Here is a 17,279-nt window from a genome sequence, read left to right as displayed (position 1 = left end):
CTTTAGTAAACAATGTGCAGAAAAAAGCGGTTACTTTGTAGCTATCAGAAGCCTGCGTGTTTCAGGCTTCCTGCTGCTGCAGATTCAAACACCTCTCTGCACAAATCTGGAACAAAAAGCAGGAAAAACAACAAGAGCCAGTTTCCCACCCAAACAAAAGCCAACCATACCTTGTTTGCAGAGATGGATTATAGCAGCACCTTAACAACAGTCTGTGTATAATGGATATTTGATGGAGTTTCAAAGAGAAACAGGTAAAGTTGAAAGCGATGTGATATTGCTGCGTATGAAAACTGCTGGTTTATAGGAGATGCGCCGCCGATGGGACCAAAACGGCAAAGAAATGACTGCGATGAACAGATCTGCATCTGAGATGTTATGCTTCTTTTTTTAAGGATTGAATCAACAACTACAGAACATGACTGAGATACTTTGGCCATCTTTAGTTTGGAGGCTTCTTAACAGACACTATCAAACAAAAAAGTAAAAAGAGCAACTCTTCTGTGCAGAGATGTCTGTATTTAGACTGGAATGGGAGCCTTCTTATCCTGGCAGGTGGCTCCGCGTCAGACATTTAGCTGTGATTTAGGCAAAGCAGACACACACACAAATACATATTCAAGGCGCTGTGATAATGGGCAGCAGGACTCACAGCGGGCCTGGGATACGGAGGGATGAAGAGGAGGAACAATGAGGAAGAACAAAGATGAGAAGGATTCGAACAGAATGGACATTCTGCCGATGAGACACGGGCAGAAGAGGTAAGAGCAGAAAAAAAGAGATATAATATTTTAGATGGTGTAAAATGTCACCTCCATCATTGTCAGTTCCATCACTGCAGTCAGTTTCCATGACAACGCTGCATCCAGGCCCGCTCCATCCGGCTTGGCAGATGCAGCGCCAGCCACTCTGCTCCAGGGTACAGCGTCCGTGTCCGCTGCACAACCCGGGGCAGCCGTCTGAAAGACACATTCAGGTTTCCTGGTGAACTTCGCCGTCTTTTTAAAGGAATCTATTCTGAGAAGCTAATTAAAAAATATATATGTCACATAGATTAATGTGAACTGTTTATCGGAAATAAGTTTTACAGAATAAGATTCAATTTATTAAAGATTCCAAATCGACCCTGTCTGAGACAGCAACGCTCATTTGGTATGTTTTTTTATTTTAAATAATATAAAATAAATGAGCATCAACTCTTTGTTTCATAAAACAAAATACAGAGAACATTTATTATTCCCACACTAAATTAAATCTATTAAAAAACAAATGTTTTTTGGGCTCTTATAGTATTTAATGTTTCTCACACACCTTTATTTAATAAATAAACTGATCCAGTTATTCTGCGACAGCGTTTACCTTCTAATCCTAAATCCTCCGCCCAAGAATCCCAAACAAATCAGTTTGATCATCAAGTCAATAATATATTTAAGAAAAGTGTTTGGATGAACATGTTAATCACACATCAGATCAATACTGGAGCATAAAGAAATAAACCGACGCAGCCAGTATGACAATCATGCTTTTCATTGGCTGCTTGTTTATCAGCCGCCTCTATAAATGAATTAATAGAAAAGATGATTCTGCAAAACGTTCAAAGCTGCAGTTAAATGTTCTTTACTGAAGCTCATGAAACCATTGTTACCTCAGAGCCTTAAATTAGTAGAACAAATGAATTCAGACGCTTCTTATTTTTACATTTCTAGCAATACAGAAAAGCTGAAATAAAAAAGTCTGTTCTCTGTTCTTTATTCTACTTAAAGAAATTAAATATGTTGGTAACAAACTGAATCTGATTTAAATGTTACTGTTTCCATCAAACTTCTCTGATGGGAAACTGGTTCCCAGTTCTGCACTGGGAACCTTTGGAAAGAAGGAGTTTATAGGACAGCTGGTCCCTGATGGTGTTTGTTTTTATTCCCTCTTATAACTGTTGTTTCCAACATGCCTGGATTTATATCCCCCCTTTTTATTTTTTTAGCAGTATTTGAAATAACATTCTGAATCTGACAATTGCTTAACAATTAGCAAAAAGCTTAAAAACACAAAATAACTTTCTCTATACATGCAGAGATTCAGGCATTAAAGGGTTAAAGGGGGTGATGAGAATGAAACGTATTTCTGATCGTTCAGAGAATAACGGAGCCATATTTAAATGGGAAACTGTGGAACGACGATGAATCTTCCCAGGAGTCGAACAGATTTCAGCCTAAAAAAGAATCAAATACAAACAGATTTTCTGCTGTTAAAGTGTTTGTTTAGTGGACAGACCTAAAGTCTAAGATGCTGAATTAAAGACATTAAACACGTCTTCAATAACCAAAACCCTAAATTCTAAATTACAACTAAAGACTTTAGAGTTTTAAGGAATCAAAATGAAATTAGAGTCTAAAGGATCCAATATTCCTTAAACTCTTAAATGTTAAAAATGTGTTAATTAGGAGCAGTGAATCATGACAGCTGTCGCTTCAAACGAAGCTGCAATCAGTTCAGTTCCTGTTTTATCTTCTTCATTAATGTTTTGTATTAATTTATAATCTCTTTATCTAATAATAAAATACTAAATGTGTGATGAAAAACATTTCCTGGCAGACGTGAAGTATTTTTCCATCAGAGAGTGATCTACGCTGAGCCTCAGTCTGTCTTTGTCTCTCAGACTGAGCTCTGAGATTTATTCCTTTCTAAAAATCAGGTATTTTCTTTCCACATGAGGCTGAATAAATATCAGCCAATCAGGAAAGACGCGGGGCGGTGCGGTTCCCTCCCTGCGGAGGAAATCCAGGACGTCAGCTGGAACCTTCAGAATCAGGCCGACCTTAAAGGAATACTTTTTTAATTTTGCATAATAGAATATTTAAACGTCCTGAAAACATGTTTATTACTGTAGCTCTAGGATATAATAGGTAGAATTAAATATAGCACTATATCTGTAGAGTAGAGTGCTTTAATGCTTTCTGCTAATATCCTGATTTATGGAGGCTTTGTGTTTCAGCCAGAATAAGAATAATCCTAAATGAAACAAACTTACCTTTTACCGCAACATCCAGATCATGGGTGACTGGAGAAGGAAACACAGGAAATGATGGGAAGGAATTAGCCAAATAAGGTAAAGCCCTTTATTCAGATCCTGTGGAGTGTTTGGCCCCGCCCCCCTCACCTATGTTACAGTGCTCCCCCTCCCAGCCGGGCTGGCAGATGCAGGTCCCGTCGTGGCACTGGCCGTGCTCCTCGCAGCGAGGGTGACACGCTCTCTGGTCGCACGCGGCGCCGGTCCAACCGTCCTCGCACTGGCACTGGCCCTCTGAGCAAACGCCGTGGCTGCCGCACGGCACCGGGCACAGCTCTGTAGAACAGGTGGGCGGAGACGAGCGTGGAGGAAAAACAAGGGTGTTAGAGAACGCCAGGGCTGCGGAGGGAGATGAACAGATGGAGGAAACAAGGACTGGAAGGAAAAAGCCGTTAAAACAGACAGAAGATGGAAGTTTCCTTATTTACAAATGAAGCCTTTGGATTAAGCCGAGGCAGGGAAGTGAAACAAGTAAAAGAGAAGAATTGCCTGGGAGAGGTTTAAAAATCTACTTTCTCACAACACACAATCTTCTCACCTCTAATAGCTTAGCTCCCTTAAGGAGTGAATAGACTCATAATAGAAGCCAAATGATTGGTATTTGCGCCGCATATTTAAGCCACTGGGACTCTGATTCAGCTCCATTACTCCTTCCTCTCCGACATTGTGATCAGATTTAGGAGGAGGGGTACCTTAATACCCCTTCTTTTGCAATAGTTCTCCATCTTTCTCTTCTGACTCCCTTCCTTTTGCAACATCCCTTTAACCCCCCCTCTCTCTGCAGAGGAAAAGGCTCATCCATCAGTAAAGAGAGCAAAGTGCTGGAGGCTCACAAAGCCTACTTATCCAGCTGCAGTAAAAAAGTTATTTCAATTTAAATATACATGGCACGGAGGGGGAGCAAAAAGTGGATCCAAGTTAGTGGAGTTTTTTCAGCTCTCCATTAGATATACATTAACTTAGATACGCCTTAACAAGAATGGCTGGAGCCTTCTGATTAAAAGGCCGTCTGGTAGAGGGGAGGAGGCTCACCTCTCAAATATTCAGCCATGATGTATCAATATCAGGGCTTATATCGCCATAATAGTAACGCTAGCAGGCAGCCAATGATACCGCTGGCCTGCATTATAGAACTACAGCTCCTAGAGCAGGTAGAAGAGAGAAAGGTGGGTTTATAATAATGCTTCATTCTACATTTTAAACACACCAATGCTGACCCCACCAGCTTTTCTTTATAATGATCATTATTATTCTGGGAGCAAAGAAAGGCTGCAGCCATCTAGACTCCTCTCATAGTTTAGCTCTTTGTTCACAGCTTTTCATTCAACCACAAACAGGAACGGATTATATCAGGACTTTATATGATAGAGCTACACAAACTAGAGTGGATATTTGATTGGATAAAACCTCAAATCAATTCAATTCAGTTTATTTCTATAGATCCAATTCACATCATGTCATCTCAGGCTTCTTTATAGATCCAGATCAACCAGATCATCCAGTCAGATTGATTCAAAGTTTTCTATCTAAGGAAAACCAGCTGATTGCATCGACTCATTGACTCTTCAGCAATCCCTCACACTAAGCATGCTTGTAGCGACAGTGGAGAGGAAAAACTCCCTTTGAACAGGATGAAACCTCCAGCAGAACCAGGCTCAGTGTGAGCGGCCATCTGCTGAGGCCCACTGGGGTTCAAGGAGACAGAAGCAGACATAGAAAAAAACTTGTAGTATGATTATTCATTTTCATGTTTTGCCAAAGATTCTTAGCTTGATTTATGTCTGGACTTTGACTAGGCCGTTCTGCCATATGCTATGATAAAACCAGGGTAAATGTTTTTCTGACTGTATGTTTAGGGTTGTTGTCCTGCTGGGCAAGGAGGTCCCAATATATGTCAACACATTTCCATTAATAACCGCTTTAATTAGTTCTATTTAACTAACGCTGACCATCCTTCCACCCCCAGCATCTCAATAGATTGACGATGCCTCCATCTTTAGCTCCACACATAAAAAAATGAGCGAACATTTTTATTGGAGGTCAAATCTGACTAGAGCTGCTTCTCCCATGTTTACAGAGTTTCTCTTTTCCTCGTTAAAGGGCAGATGTTTGGGAAGCATCACTAAAACCTGTCCTCTCAACATATTCTCCTGTTTATTCTAAGATTAAAATATAATAAATACATTTTCTAATTAGGCATCTGCTGAAGGCAGTTTGATAAAGACTATTGTATTTATGGAAGAACCTAATCAAAGGTTCAAATGCATACATACAGATACACATGCATGCCTCATATTTGGGGGGAGAGTTGGCCTAGTGGCTAGAGCTCTGAGAAGGTGGAAAGTTCCTGGTTCGATCCTCCACTCTAGGTCCCTGAGCAAGACCCTTAACCCCACCTTGCTCCCCAGGCGCCACACCATGGCAGCCCACTGCTCCCTGAGGGGAGGGGTTAAATGCAGAGAGGGAATTTCGTTGCTCTGTGCTTGACAATTTAATGACAATAAAGTTGAATTTTTCTTCTAAGATGTTTATCTCTTCAAAGTTGTATTTTCATCGTTCCATTTCGCACTAATGCACTAGTTTGTGTGTAAAATCCAAAGAGAAAACAATCGAGCTTGAGGTTTTAAAACGTCTTTTGAGGGCAGAGTACGTAGATAAATAGGTAGACTTTAAATGCCAACCCAAGTGTTCCTGAGAGCTGCAGTATCTGACAGAGTTTGCAGCAATGAGGTCTTTTCCCCTCATTTAGCTGGAGGGGGATGTGTGTCCAAGCGGCGGTGTGTGTGTGAGGTAAGTGTTTGTGCATGAGCCTGCAGTGTGTGTTAGATTCAATGCAGAATAAATGAGTTCTGCTTTGCTTTGGAACGCTGCGGCCAGAGATTCATGTGGAGAAATCTCATTTCTAGATGGCATGAAGGGTGAGTGCAAAACACGGCCGGGAATGCAAACATTTCACAGTCTAGCACCCGTCCATCCAACTCTGTTCATTTCTAAACCCACATCATATAATATCTGGAGAAACTCCTGAGTTTCCTCTCCATGCGTCTGCAGACTGACTCCCTTCCTCACCGGTGAAGCAGTCCGGTCCGGTCCAGTTGGGCTGGCAGGCGCAGGTGTCTGAGTCTGGGAGATAGGTGCCGTGTCCCGAACATTGCTCCTGACAGGCAGGCAGCGGGTCATCGCAGCTCACTCCCGCCCATCCTGCCGAGCAAACGCACTCCCCGCGCACGCACACGCCGTGCCCGCCGCACTGAGGGTCCACACAGTCCACTGCAAACACAGGGAGGGGGGGGGGTAGAGTGAGCCAGAGGTGAAGATGGGGAGTACAGGGTGGGTGGGTGTTGGTGGTGCTGCGGGCCGTCTCATTATAATCATCAGTTCACAGAGTATGAAAGCAGTGTTCTTTGCATCCCATTCAGGAGTTAACCAGCCCAGCAACAATCCCTGTATCTGTTCCACAACATTACACTTCATAGGACACTTAGAGCCCAGGCTATGATAAGGGCTGTCAGGGTGGGCTGTGCTGCACCGCGTTAGTGTAATTACAGCCCACAGGGCAGAACCAAAGCTCAGCAGAGTTGGGCTTAACTCTAGCAGCTCAGTCACTGAAGGTCACACACCTGAGCGAGCGTGGAAACTCTGAAGGCCGAAGCAAAGAAGGTGATGAGGACGGCCTCAGCTCCGGCTTCACCTCCTATTCCGTCTGTTTTACTCAGCTGCTTCATAACAGGCGCGGATATTTGGAGCTAAACCATGAAGATTGCTCAATTAAATCAAAAAATATGTTTTTTTATTGAGAAAAATTATTTGCTGTTGAAAAAAATATAGATTAGAATCAGAAAAGTATTTTTAAAACAGAAAAAAATGCAACAAAAATGTCATAAAAAAAATAAAACACATAAATGCAGAATTATAATTTTTTTATTATTTATTTTTTAAATAAAAAAATAAATAAAAAAAATAAAAAAAATAAAAAAATAAAATAAAATAAAAAATAAAAAAATAAATAAATGCAGAATTATGATTGAAAGACATTCCTAGTTCCCACGGTTCCTGAATGCAACACTTGTGAACAAATACTGCCCACACAGGAGAACACAATCTGAAAAAATAAAAATAAAAATCTGAAAGGGAAAAAAATCTAATAAAAAAAAAGTTAAATTTTTTTCCAGCTTATTTTTAAGTAATTTTTTTATTTAAGCTTCAAAACACATGTTTTTGTATTACAGAATGTATGGCCTCTATTTGGTTCCATAGAGTGTCTCTAATCCCACCAAGAATTACCGTAAAGTACAGTAAAAACTGGCCATAGCCTTTTTCACTTTAAAAATAGTTTTTTTAAATTTCTTTTTTTTTTTTACTGTATTGGGAAATAATTTGATTGACAGAGAAGAACCAAACTAATTCCTTAAAAAAAAAAGAAGTGTTCTGTATTTGTGCTGTTTAATCACCTTTTGTTCGTATTAGAATTAAAAACCTTTATCTGTCAGTCAGTCAGGATTTCCACTTCGGAAGCATTTTTCAAATTATTTTACCTATTAGATAAAAAAAAACAGCTAAAGCTCAGACAGATCTAATAAAAACGGATCTATTATTATTATTTCCAGCTCAGTTCGATTTACGTCTATATATTTCCATCATAGCTCTATCTGTATGTTTAGAATCAATGTCCTGCTAGAAGTCAAACCTCAGCAACAATCCAAAGGCTTCGACCGTCTTCTTTCCCTGTTAAAGGAAAGCAACCCACAGCATGATGCTACCACCACCGTGTAATGCGGTGGAAGGAGGGTGTTTAGGCTGATGTGCAGCTTAAAATAAGCATATTTAATCTGATAGGAGGAGAATGCTTTATTTCACATGTCTGTCTGATAAGGTTTTCTTTTTACATCTATTTCTTCCTACATTTCGTCCAAATAAGGCCAGATCTATAAGTTATGCTGTTCAGACTTTAAACAGCATAACGATACATCTCCTCAGTAGGTTATTTGGTTTCTTATTTGGTTTATAAATTGTACATATTTTAGGTCAAATCCTGACATTTCTATTTTTTCTTTGGTCTTCATTTTAAAACATAAAAATCAGATCTATACTGAAATGAAACTATTTCCTGAGATATCAGCAGGTGGTTGGTTTGTTTGTTTGTTTGTTTGCATTTTCAGAACAAATGTTGCTGAATTCATGCAAAAAAGTTTATGGAAACATGAATATTTTTAAACCAAAAATCTTTTAAAAATATTTCTATTTCAATTCAAAGTTGTGAATTAGTTTGTTTTGGTCATAAAATCCGATATAACTCAGTGAGCTTTATGGTTGCAATGTGACCGCATGTAAGAACTTTCCAAATTATTAATCATTTTGAATAACAGACTTTATCCTGAATAAAAATAAAAGTATTCATGCTCCATTTTATTTTTTACTGCTTAAATGTTTCTTTTAAGAACCAAAAGTTCAGACCTTTGGGTTGAAATGGATGATTGATGGAAATGTTCAGCCACTAATAAAGGCTTTAAAATGCATCTCCTTTAATGGCTAAAATAAAATATAAAGAAAAGCTCAGAGTCTGGTACGGAAATAATAATCATAACAATTGAGATTCTGACTTTTAAAGATTTATAATTGATTCACAGTCTCTAAAAACGTTTCACCCGGATTTCTCTTCACATCTCCCAGCTTCTGTGTTACATGGAGCTGTGATGCTGTCAAGGCAACAGCTTTTCAGTCACTTGCTGATAAATTATATAATCTAATAAATAATTCTGAGAGTTGCTGTTTTTGATGTAAAGCAATCAGAGATCCTGATGGAAACAGAAAGCTGTTTGTAATGAAACGTTTGGCCATGCTCTGGATTCTGCAGTTAAAAGCAGCAGAAAATAACTCATTTAATAAACCCTGTTTGCTTGTTATTAAAAGTAATGTGGCAATAAAAGATAACTAGTTGAAAGAAGCGATAAAGACGTATGTATAATGTCAGTCTAAAACAGAGTCGCTGAGTTCAGTCAATTTTTAAATATTGTATTTGTTTGGATAAACTTAAGCCTTCTTTGCTTAAATTAGACTTAAGCAGATAATCAGGTTGTTTTTTTTCTTCACAACCTTCAAACAACGTTTAGTTAAAGCGTCGTTTGATGAGCTTTCACACCTTAAATCAAATAAAGAAAAACCCAGTTCAGCGGGTCCATATGGAAATCGCTGACAGCTGGCGTCCTTTAAGCTAAACAGAGATTACAGAGAATAACAAACATTCTATTGTATAAAGATATTAGTGAGACGAAAAAAATAAAATAGTCCAGAACCTAACATACGATAGAGACCAGGGTGACACCAGGACATCAGCTGCAGAAAATTATTGGCAGTGATGAAATTAGAAGATGAGACATAAAGTGATGAGGGAGGCCGGCAGCCAACCGACCGCCTCAATGAAGGAAGCTAAAGAGTTTCCTTCCAGAACTGAATGTTTTCTTCCTTTGACAATAATCTCCTGTAATCTCCATCTGTCTGGACTCGTGAGTATGGCTCTAAATCCGGAGCTTTTGCTTCCAGAGAAAACATCCAGGCCTGGATTAAAACGAGTCCAACCTTTTGGGAGAATGAGATCAGCTGACACCCCCCCATCAGTGAGGTCACCAGGAAAATAAAAACAAAACTTCATCTCTATTTAATCTCTAAGTGAAATGTGCTGCTGAAGATCCTCAGTCATCCAGGTCAGAGTCATTCCAAAAACGTTAAAAACAATCCACTGGACTTTGTTTCCAAGTTTGAAGACGTTTCTCTTCCATCCAGGAAGGTTTTATCCAGCAGCCCAACAAAGCCTGGTTTTAGTTTAGAAAACATGCAAATAGAAACGGATGAACGGGTCCCCCCCTTTGGAATGGGGGTCGTTTGGCTTCTTTGTTAGCCTGCAATGCCCCATACCTGTCTATGCCTCTGAAAGGGGGGTCGTTAGAGGGAATTGTTGGCCTGGCTGAATAGGTGAAGTCTTCTGTTCTCCTGTAAAGGGGTTGGAGCTGCAATGATAGCGGGAAGGAATCAACTCTGAAGCTGAAATCGGAGTCCTCCCCCCCTCTGTTTAAGGTTGTTTTTTCTCGAAGTGAAATGTTGCCATGGAGACATTATTCTTCGGGCCAATTCTCTCTTTTTTGTCAAACTGGTTGAAAATTCGCATCAGTTTTGACCCAAAAGTCACAGAATTTTAAGCTTAAATAGAAATGTGACTGGAAAGCTTTGGGGACACCTGAAGCTCCATGTTCCCCTAATCTGATAGATTAGGGGAACGTTTAAATGAAATATGGTATATTTCTGTATATAAAGCTGCCGTTGGTGAAGGACCTACTGTAGAGTGTTTCTGCATAGAGTTTGCCTTGGTTCTCTCCTCCTACTGACTGTTAGCTTGACTGGCTATCATCCACAGGCGGGTGTCCATCTGTGGACCTTTGATGGACCGTTGACCCGTGCACCCACTGGAGATTCACTGGAGAAAAGCCCCAGTGACCCTGATCGATGGGCAACAGTAAATGAAAAAAGGTATATTGATGAAAATTTTTTTTACTTGAAAAACTAAATCAAATATCTTCCAAAAAGGTAAAGTTAAAAATCAATCCACTGGACTTTGTTTTCCAAGTTTGAAGACGTTTCTCTTCCATCCAGGAAGATTTTTCAATTCCAAATGTCAGAAATAGCGTTTAGTTCCAGGTTTTTATAGATTTGAGGTACATCTACACCTTAAGGACGAAGGACATTGTTTGGAGGAGCAGAATGTTTACATTTTAAAGACAGGTGGTTTCAACTTTCAGAAACCTCCAATGCAGCGATTGAGTTGATTCCTTCCCGCCATCATCGCAGCCCCCATCACTATGCTGCCGGGCCAACAATGACCCCCAACCACTTCCATTTCAGAGGAATGGGCCAGTATCGGGTATTGAAGGCCATTAATGACATCAACCATTATTAAGGGGTGGAGCTGGTTTTCCAGTTTCAATGTTCTTGTTTTCTAAGCCATTAAAAGGCTTTGTGTGGCTCCTTTATAAAACCTGGAACTCAACGCTAATCCAGACATTTTGAATAGAAAAATCTTCCTGGATGGGAGAGAAACGTCTTCAAACTTGGAAACAAAGTCCAGCGGATTGATTTTAACTTAAAATTTTCGGAATGATTAAAATCAAATATCCTTTTACTGATTGATATATTAATGTTACATCTCCCTTTAATTAGCATTTAATTAAATTTTCTGCTGGTTTCACTCTTTTTGTGTGACACTGAAGTTAAAATATTTTCTCTGTAGCTAATTTCACACCAACCTTTGACTCTTCACATCGATTCCTTCTCTGTGTATTTTGAAAGTTTGTTCATTTCTAAATCTGAAATCTCAGCTCTGCTGTGTGAAAAGCATTTTCAGCGATGTGGAGTCAAATGAGGGCTGAATTAATTGGAACTCAGAGTTCAGCGGTTGGACTTGGCAGAACCAGCTGCTACCTGACTGAACCACTGCAACGGATCAATTTCAAATTCCACACAACCAGTTAAATCCCAGTAAACATTAAAAATAGCATCTCCCTCCCACAGGCCAATGTAAATGGGTCAGCCGCAGTGAATTATAGTTTGCCTCATTAGCTTTGAGTGTTTAAAACTTCTTACCTTGTTCACAGTTGACACCCTTGTAGGCCGGACTGCATATGCAGATTCCCTGGATGCAGTTTCCGTGGTTGGAGCAGGTGGGGTCGATGCATTGACCTTCTTCCACGTTACACTCCGCCCCCTTCCATCCTGGCAGACATACGCACCTTCCCTTCTCATACATGCCATTCCCACTGCACAACACGGGGCACGAATCTGAAACACAACAAAGCCCAATTAGTCGTGCTTTCCAGTAGTCGGCCGATGCAAACCCGCGGCGTGCTGCAGTGCGTGAGCAGGGAGACCACGTTAACCTATCATTTGTGGGGATCTGCTCTCTTATCTGCATGAATTCAGCAGCCCGTCTTCCCTTCTCCTCCGCAGGCGCACCTACACACACACACACACTTCAGCTTTATCCCTCACGCTGTTTCAATTTACTCAAGCACCACCTGAGCCTGGCTACCACGGCAACGCAGGGATGGTGGAAAATCCTTCGACGTCCCCTCGCTCGCTCTGAACAGCCCGTGAAAACAATCGTGAAAACGGGAGATTAGGGAGGAGAGCATTAGGCATTTATAGAATCAGGGTGGAAAGCAGAGTTTCCTCCATGCAAAGATGGAGAGCTGTGTGGCTAATGGAATGACGGCCAGCTGGAATGAAGTCCGCCGGCGCTGGAGGACACTCTGACAGTCACAGCTCAGGACCAGGATCCAAACCAGCAGTAGAGTTTTATTTTTCCTTTTTAAGGATCAGACGTTTGCAATTAACGGCCTGTGAATTCATCCGACGGAGCGTGTTTTATATGTTTGTTTGATCCTTTGTTAAATCTGGGCCTCCGCTGGGTAATAAATCGAGGCTTTGCTTTTCATAACCCCGGCTATAACACGGTTTCTAGGCTTTCAAGCAGGGAATGCTATACTATAACACAAACAAATGAGCAAAGACGAGAGTCGGGAATGAATAAATTATGAGCGTAAATAAATCATGGAAAGTGATAATCGTATCACCTGTTTCTGTGCTGTAAGACAGAGACAACCATGATAATTTCACATAAAACAGAACGTCCCAGAGAGGGAAACGCAGTAAAATAGAACAATCAGAGCCGGGAAGATACAGGCAACAAGATAAAGCACAGAGGAAAAGGTGTTAAAAGCAGAAGGAAACAACTAAAACCCCCACAGTGCTGCCCTGGCATCGGACTGATCTACATACTGCACGTTTTCTAATAATATCTGTCATTCAAACACAGGCTGGAGCTCAAACAACCTCTAGTGGTGAAGTAAGCAGAAGTTGGCCGCAGTGCTAAAGACCAGATGATGAAATGATGATTACTATAAGTGTAATGCCTCTTGCAGATATTTCCCACCAAGAACCAGAACCCACAGAGTATTTAGGCGCCTTTCAAAGCAGAACCGCTCTGCATGAGAACCAGCAGGATCTCAGTGACAGAACAGCAAAGGCAAGTGGTGCTAAAGCTGGGCTCACATGTAGAAGCTAAAGCCTTACAGCGGAGAAATTCAACCATGGCTGAAGTTTGATTAGTAGATGTTTAGCAGAAATAACTGCCTGGTTATTAATTAACCAGAAGGATTCATTTATAAAAACCTCACAGGAGATGTTGGAGTCAAACTCTGCCTTATAAACAGAGTTACTAACAGTTATTAACTGCTAGATTTTCATGAAAATAATAATCAAATGACTTTTTACATGCTAGTGTCTCTGTTGTGTTACTTGAGATCAAAAACAGAGTTTAACTTTAATTCAGGTTTTTACTGCAGGGATGAACGACAGCAGCAGGAAACTGAGGAATGAAAGCTGATTGGCTGAGGAGCTGCGGTGAAGATAGAAACGTCCAAGACTAAATATTTCCATCATTTGTTTGTTATGTGAAACAAAGACTAAATAGAAATAATATATATATTACATTCTCATCACTGCTGCACTTTATCAGAGCAAATGCTCATTTCACTGCTAAGCTGCTCATTAAAAGCTGTATGTGTCAGGTTTATTCAATGATGATTATAAAATTAATGTGTGCTTATGAAACATTTTTGCGAGGGGATGCTCCACTCCTGTCTCATGATTCAGTCAGGAGAACATCCTGCCTCGTCATTCTGATGGAGCATTCTGGCTTCATGAACTGATCAATTGTTCTGTCAGAACAAATACTGTTTTGTAACCATGTGTTATGTTCTGTTAATAAAAGACGGCTGCAGGAGGGGATTCAGAGAAGGAAAGCTTGAAGTTGGGTTGGGCTTTTCCTTCCGCTCCTGCAGAAGCTGCTTGACTCTCTTTCCTGTGTAGACTCAATTTCTATTTATTTGCAAACCTACATTTTCTGAATCCAACAGTATGCATCGAAATGTCATCCTGTATACACAAAGTGTAAACTTAGACAATAAAGTTGGTCTAAGTTTAATAATTTAATCTAAAGAAGCTCCTGAAATCATCTCACCACTGACTGATGGCTGGCTGCCTTTTTTCTGGAAGACTTTAACTTCTGTTTCATTTTAAGGCAAAAGTTATTCACTTCTTTTAAATCAGTAAAAAACTTTTTTTCAGCTTCATGTATATTTTAGAACGATTTAAACTCTGTGAAAAACATAAAGATCTAAAACACCTAATTTCCTTTTGTTACAGACCGAAAACTTAATCCTTTCTACATAAATATATTGCAGCGCATTTAATCCGTCAAACACTAAAGTGGTTCAGATAAAATATTTTCAGATGTTTGATCCTTATAATTAATTATTTAAGTCATTCATTAAAATCAAACTTCTTATGCTTTTAAATTTTAGGCAGACAAGGTAAAGTCAGACTTTATTACCAGGTAATTCGCAATTTAGCAATAAGTTAATGTGTTATTATTTTGTAAAATGCAGTTTATTGCCTGGTAAATAACAGAAAACCAAACCTAGGAGACAACAGGAACTAAACTAACTTTGGGTTCAGTTTTATAATGCTTAAATTTACCAGTTCCTATTTACTTTGTCAGGTTATGCTGTAATCTGATGGTAATTACAACGTTACAGTACATAGTTACATACTATTGTAATAATTACATGCAGGTTATTATTTTGATATTATAAACCTTAATATTGGGGAAAATACCCCCAAAAAGTTGTTCTTGTTACCAAGTACTATTGTGTGACTTGCTGTGTTATTACCTGGTTAATGATTTACTGTAAAAGAAAGCGTTACCGTTATTATTTTACTTTATGAAGCAAAATAATCCAAACAGACTTTTATTAGACCACATAGTTGTTGTAGTGTGCAGGTCAAAGGTCAGAAGAGGACATCTGAATAGAATAACTGATGGTATAATCCTTCATAATGCCTGTATAGTCTAAGAGCCCCTTTAGGGCCCCTGTCACTGTGAATAACAAGGATCAGAAAATGCTTCTTAAAATAAGGAAGCACTTTTTAACCTGCAGAAAACCCAGAAAATAAAAGTAGAAGCTAGCAGGCCTGCTTTAGTCGAGCTTTAGCCACCGTCTAGAATCAATAACTCACCTTTGGCACAGTCAGGGCCCAAGAAGCCAGCCAAGCAGTGACAGTGTCCAGCCACACACTCTCCGTTTCCATTACAGTCCGTGGAGCAGCCGTCCATCGAATCTGCAGGACCCAACAGACACATGCTCAGAGGGACAGAGATCGACCAGCGGAGGGGAAACAAAAAAAGCTAAACTACAAAATATTGCACATTTGACTGCATAAGCTGGCATGGCTCTCATGGTTATTGAATGCAAGATCTGATAAGCAATGGATGGCTCCCCAGATACTGGAGCTGTATTAGATTAGTCTGATCCAGCTGCTATTGCTCTCTGGGGAGCGGCCAAGCACTCACTTACGCTCAGTACCACTAAGCGCATTAAACTGCATTACAGGTTGGAAAAAGAGCTGGGCACAAATTTACATACATAAAGGCCTAATCAACAAAGCCTTTACAGGTGCAGAGTTTAAAAGCAGACGGAGTGAAATAAAAGGTGGAGAACGGGTGATGCTGCTGTCGCTGCAGCAGCAGCAGCAGCTGCTCCCTGGGCATCCTCAACATCAATGTGCTGCTTGTTTCCACTAATGTTTCGTCTCATCTGTGAGTTTCATCACATCTTTCTGCGGGCTATATGTGTTTCATCACATTCTTCAATCGAACTTGAATTAGCCGCCTTTCTCCTGCTGTCTCTGTGTTCCTGCACTGATACGTCCATCATGTCAGATTGCATTCTCTGGGAACAGGCCGTGCCGCAGCGTCGGATAAAGAGGGGGAGCACTTTTCTGAGTGTTATATAAGCCTGCTGAGCTCTGTCAGCACTGCTTGAGATGTAGGATTTTGGTGAAGCGGTTACACTCGCACTGCTAGTGATTTGAACTGGTTGTCTTGGTTTTGGCGAGCTCTATCTAAGCTAGATAGAGTAATTAAAGCGGGTGTCAGGAATGTCATTTCTTATTTGACCCCATGCCATCCTGCTCTGCTCCTGTGAACCGATTTGGACTCCTGAGTCAAACGGCTGCAGTCCCGCTGCTTTGCTCGTGTTCAGAGTGCAGAGATGACAAATCCTTCAGCGGCATGGCTCCGCGCACATGTGCACATACATTTACAAACACATACAGCCAGAGTTATTATGTGACACCCGCCTTTAGGCGCGTGTCACACATGCTAATGAGACAGGCCCTGCCACTAGCCGGCAGCGCGGCGTTATCCTCCAGAGCGGCGCATCGCTGAAGAAACCAAAGTCATTTTCACCTCCATCACCTGTCATCGTCAGAGTGATGGAGAGGAGTGCCAATCATATGTTCTCCCACACAGTCAGCAGCACTAAGGCTTGTTTCAAATACTGAGACCCCTGCCCACACTAAAAAAACATACGCTCATTTTCCAACATTGCATTTGGCACCTTGACACATGAAATGGGTGAAAAACTGATCTGCAAGGTCACACAGTTCCTTTAATCCACCTGAGAGCAGCAGTTTGTTAGAGCTTGCAGGGCTGTGAGGTTATAACAATGATAAAGGCTCCGTATCGTTCAGGTCATCGTCCCGACCGTAAAAACCTCCAGCAATTAAGAGTTAATATATGAAGAGACATGTCTCTGCATGTTGCAGGCTGCGGTCACTCTTTTCTCTCCACTGACTCCAGTTAGAAATCACTCATGCCATAAGTTATTTAACTTAAATGCTATTATAAAATGGGTGCTTCCAGCCAAGGGAGCTGATTGGTCAAATAAGCATTCCAATTGTACTTTATGAGCCTGTAAAGTTTCAGCCATGCTTTATGACCCTTGGGCTTTATACATTTATGAAAAAATTAATGAGCTGCGCAGCTAACCAGAAACCCCAGAAGAGTCCTGATGATGAACCTGTTTTTTTTTTTTTTTATCTATTTGGCCCAAGGCTCCAGTAACAGCAGGTCACATCCCATCTGCAGGGACGTCGTTTTGCTTTCAACCACATCAAATTTGCTCATTTTAATTGTAGCAGCGATCCGTTTGGGTGGATGGAAAGAAGGTGCTGATGGAGAAAAGGAAACAGGATTGCAGAAATCATTAAGCTAAAGTTTCCCTGGTTTACTTGCAAATGTCAGTGGCAATGGTGGGAGGAA

The 17,279-nt window shown here is 40.5% G+C and overlaps 1 protein-coding gene across 2 annotated transcripts in view; it reads right to left on the bottom strand.

Moving 5' to 3' along the window:
* tenm1 (teneurin transmembrane protein 1) overlaps window positions 1–17,279 on the bottom strand; it is a 349,430-nt gene that overhangs the window by 125,781 nt on the left and 206,370 nt on the right. For both annotated transcript variants that reach the window (XM_038305307.1, XM_038305308.1), the window contains 6 exons: window positions 15,194–15,295; window positions 11,699–11,893; window positions 6,137–6,337; window positions 3,158–3,343; window positions 3,029–3,058; window positions 813–959 (listed from right to left, as the gene is read on the bottom strand). In XM_038305307.1, the coding sequence (XP_038161235.1) occupies window positions 813–959; window positions 3,029–3,058; window positions 3,158–3,343; window positions 6,137–6,337; window positions 11,699–11,893; window positions 15,194–15,295 (861 nt within the window). The remainder of the gene's footprint in view (window positions 1–812; window positions 960–3,028; window positions 3,059–3,157; window positions 3,344–6,136; window positions 6,338–11,698; window positions 11,894–15,193; window positions 15,296–17,279) is intronic.

Source organism: Cyprinodon tularosa, unplaced genomic scaffold, assembly GCF_016077235.1.
Source record: "Cyprinodon tularosa strain WSP-4 unplaced genomic scaffold, ASM1607723v1 ctg555, whole genome shotgun sequence".
In the NCBI taxonomy this organism is placed as follows: Eukaryota; Metazoa; Chordata; class Actinopteri; order Cyprinodontiformes; family Cyprinodontidae; genus Cyprinodon; species Cyprinodon tularosa.
This window is presented reverse-complemented; position numbering and strand designations above follow the sequence as displayed.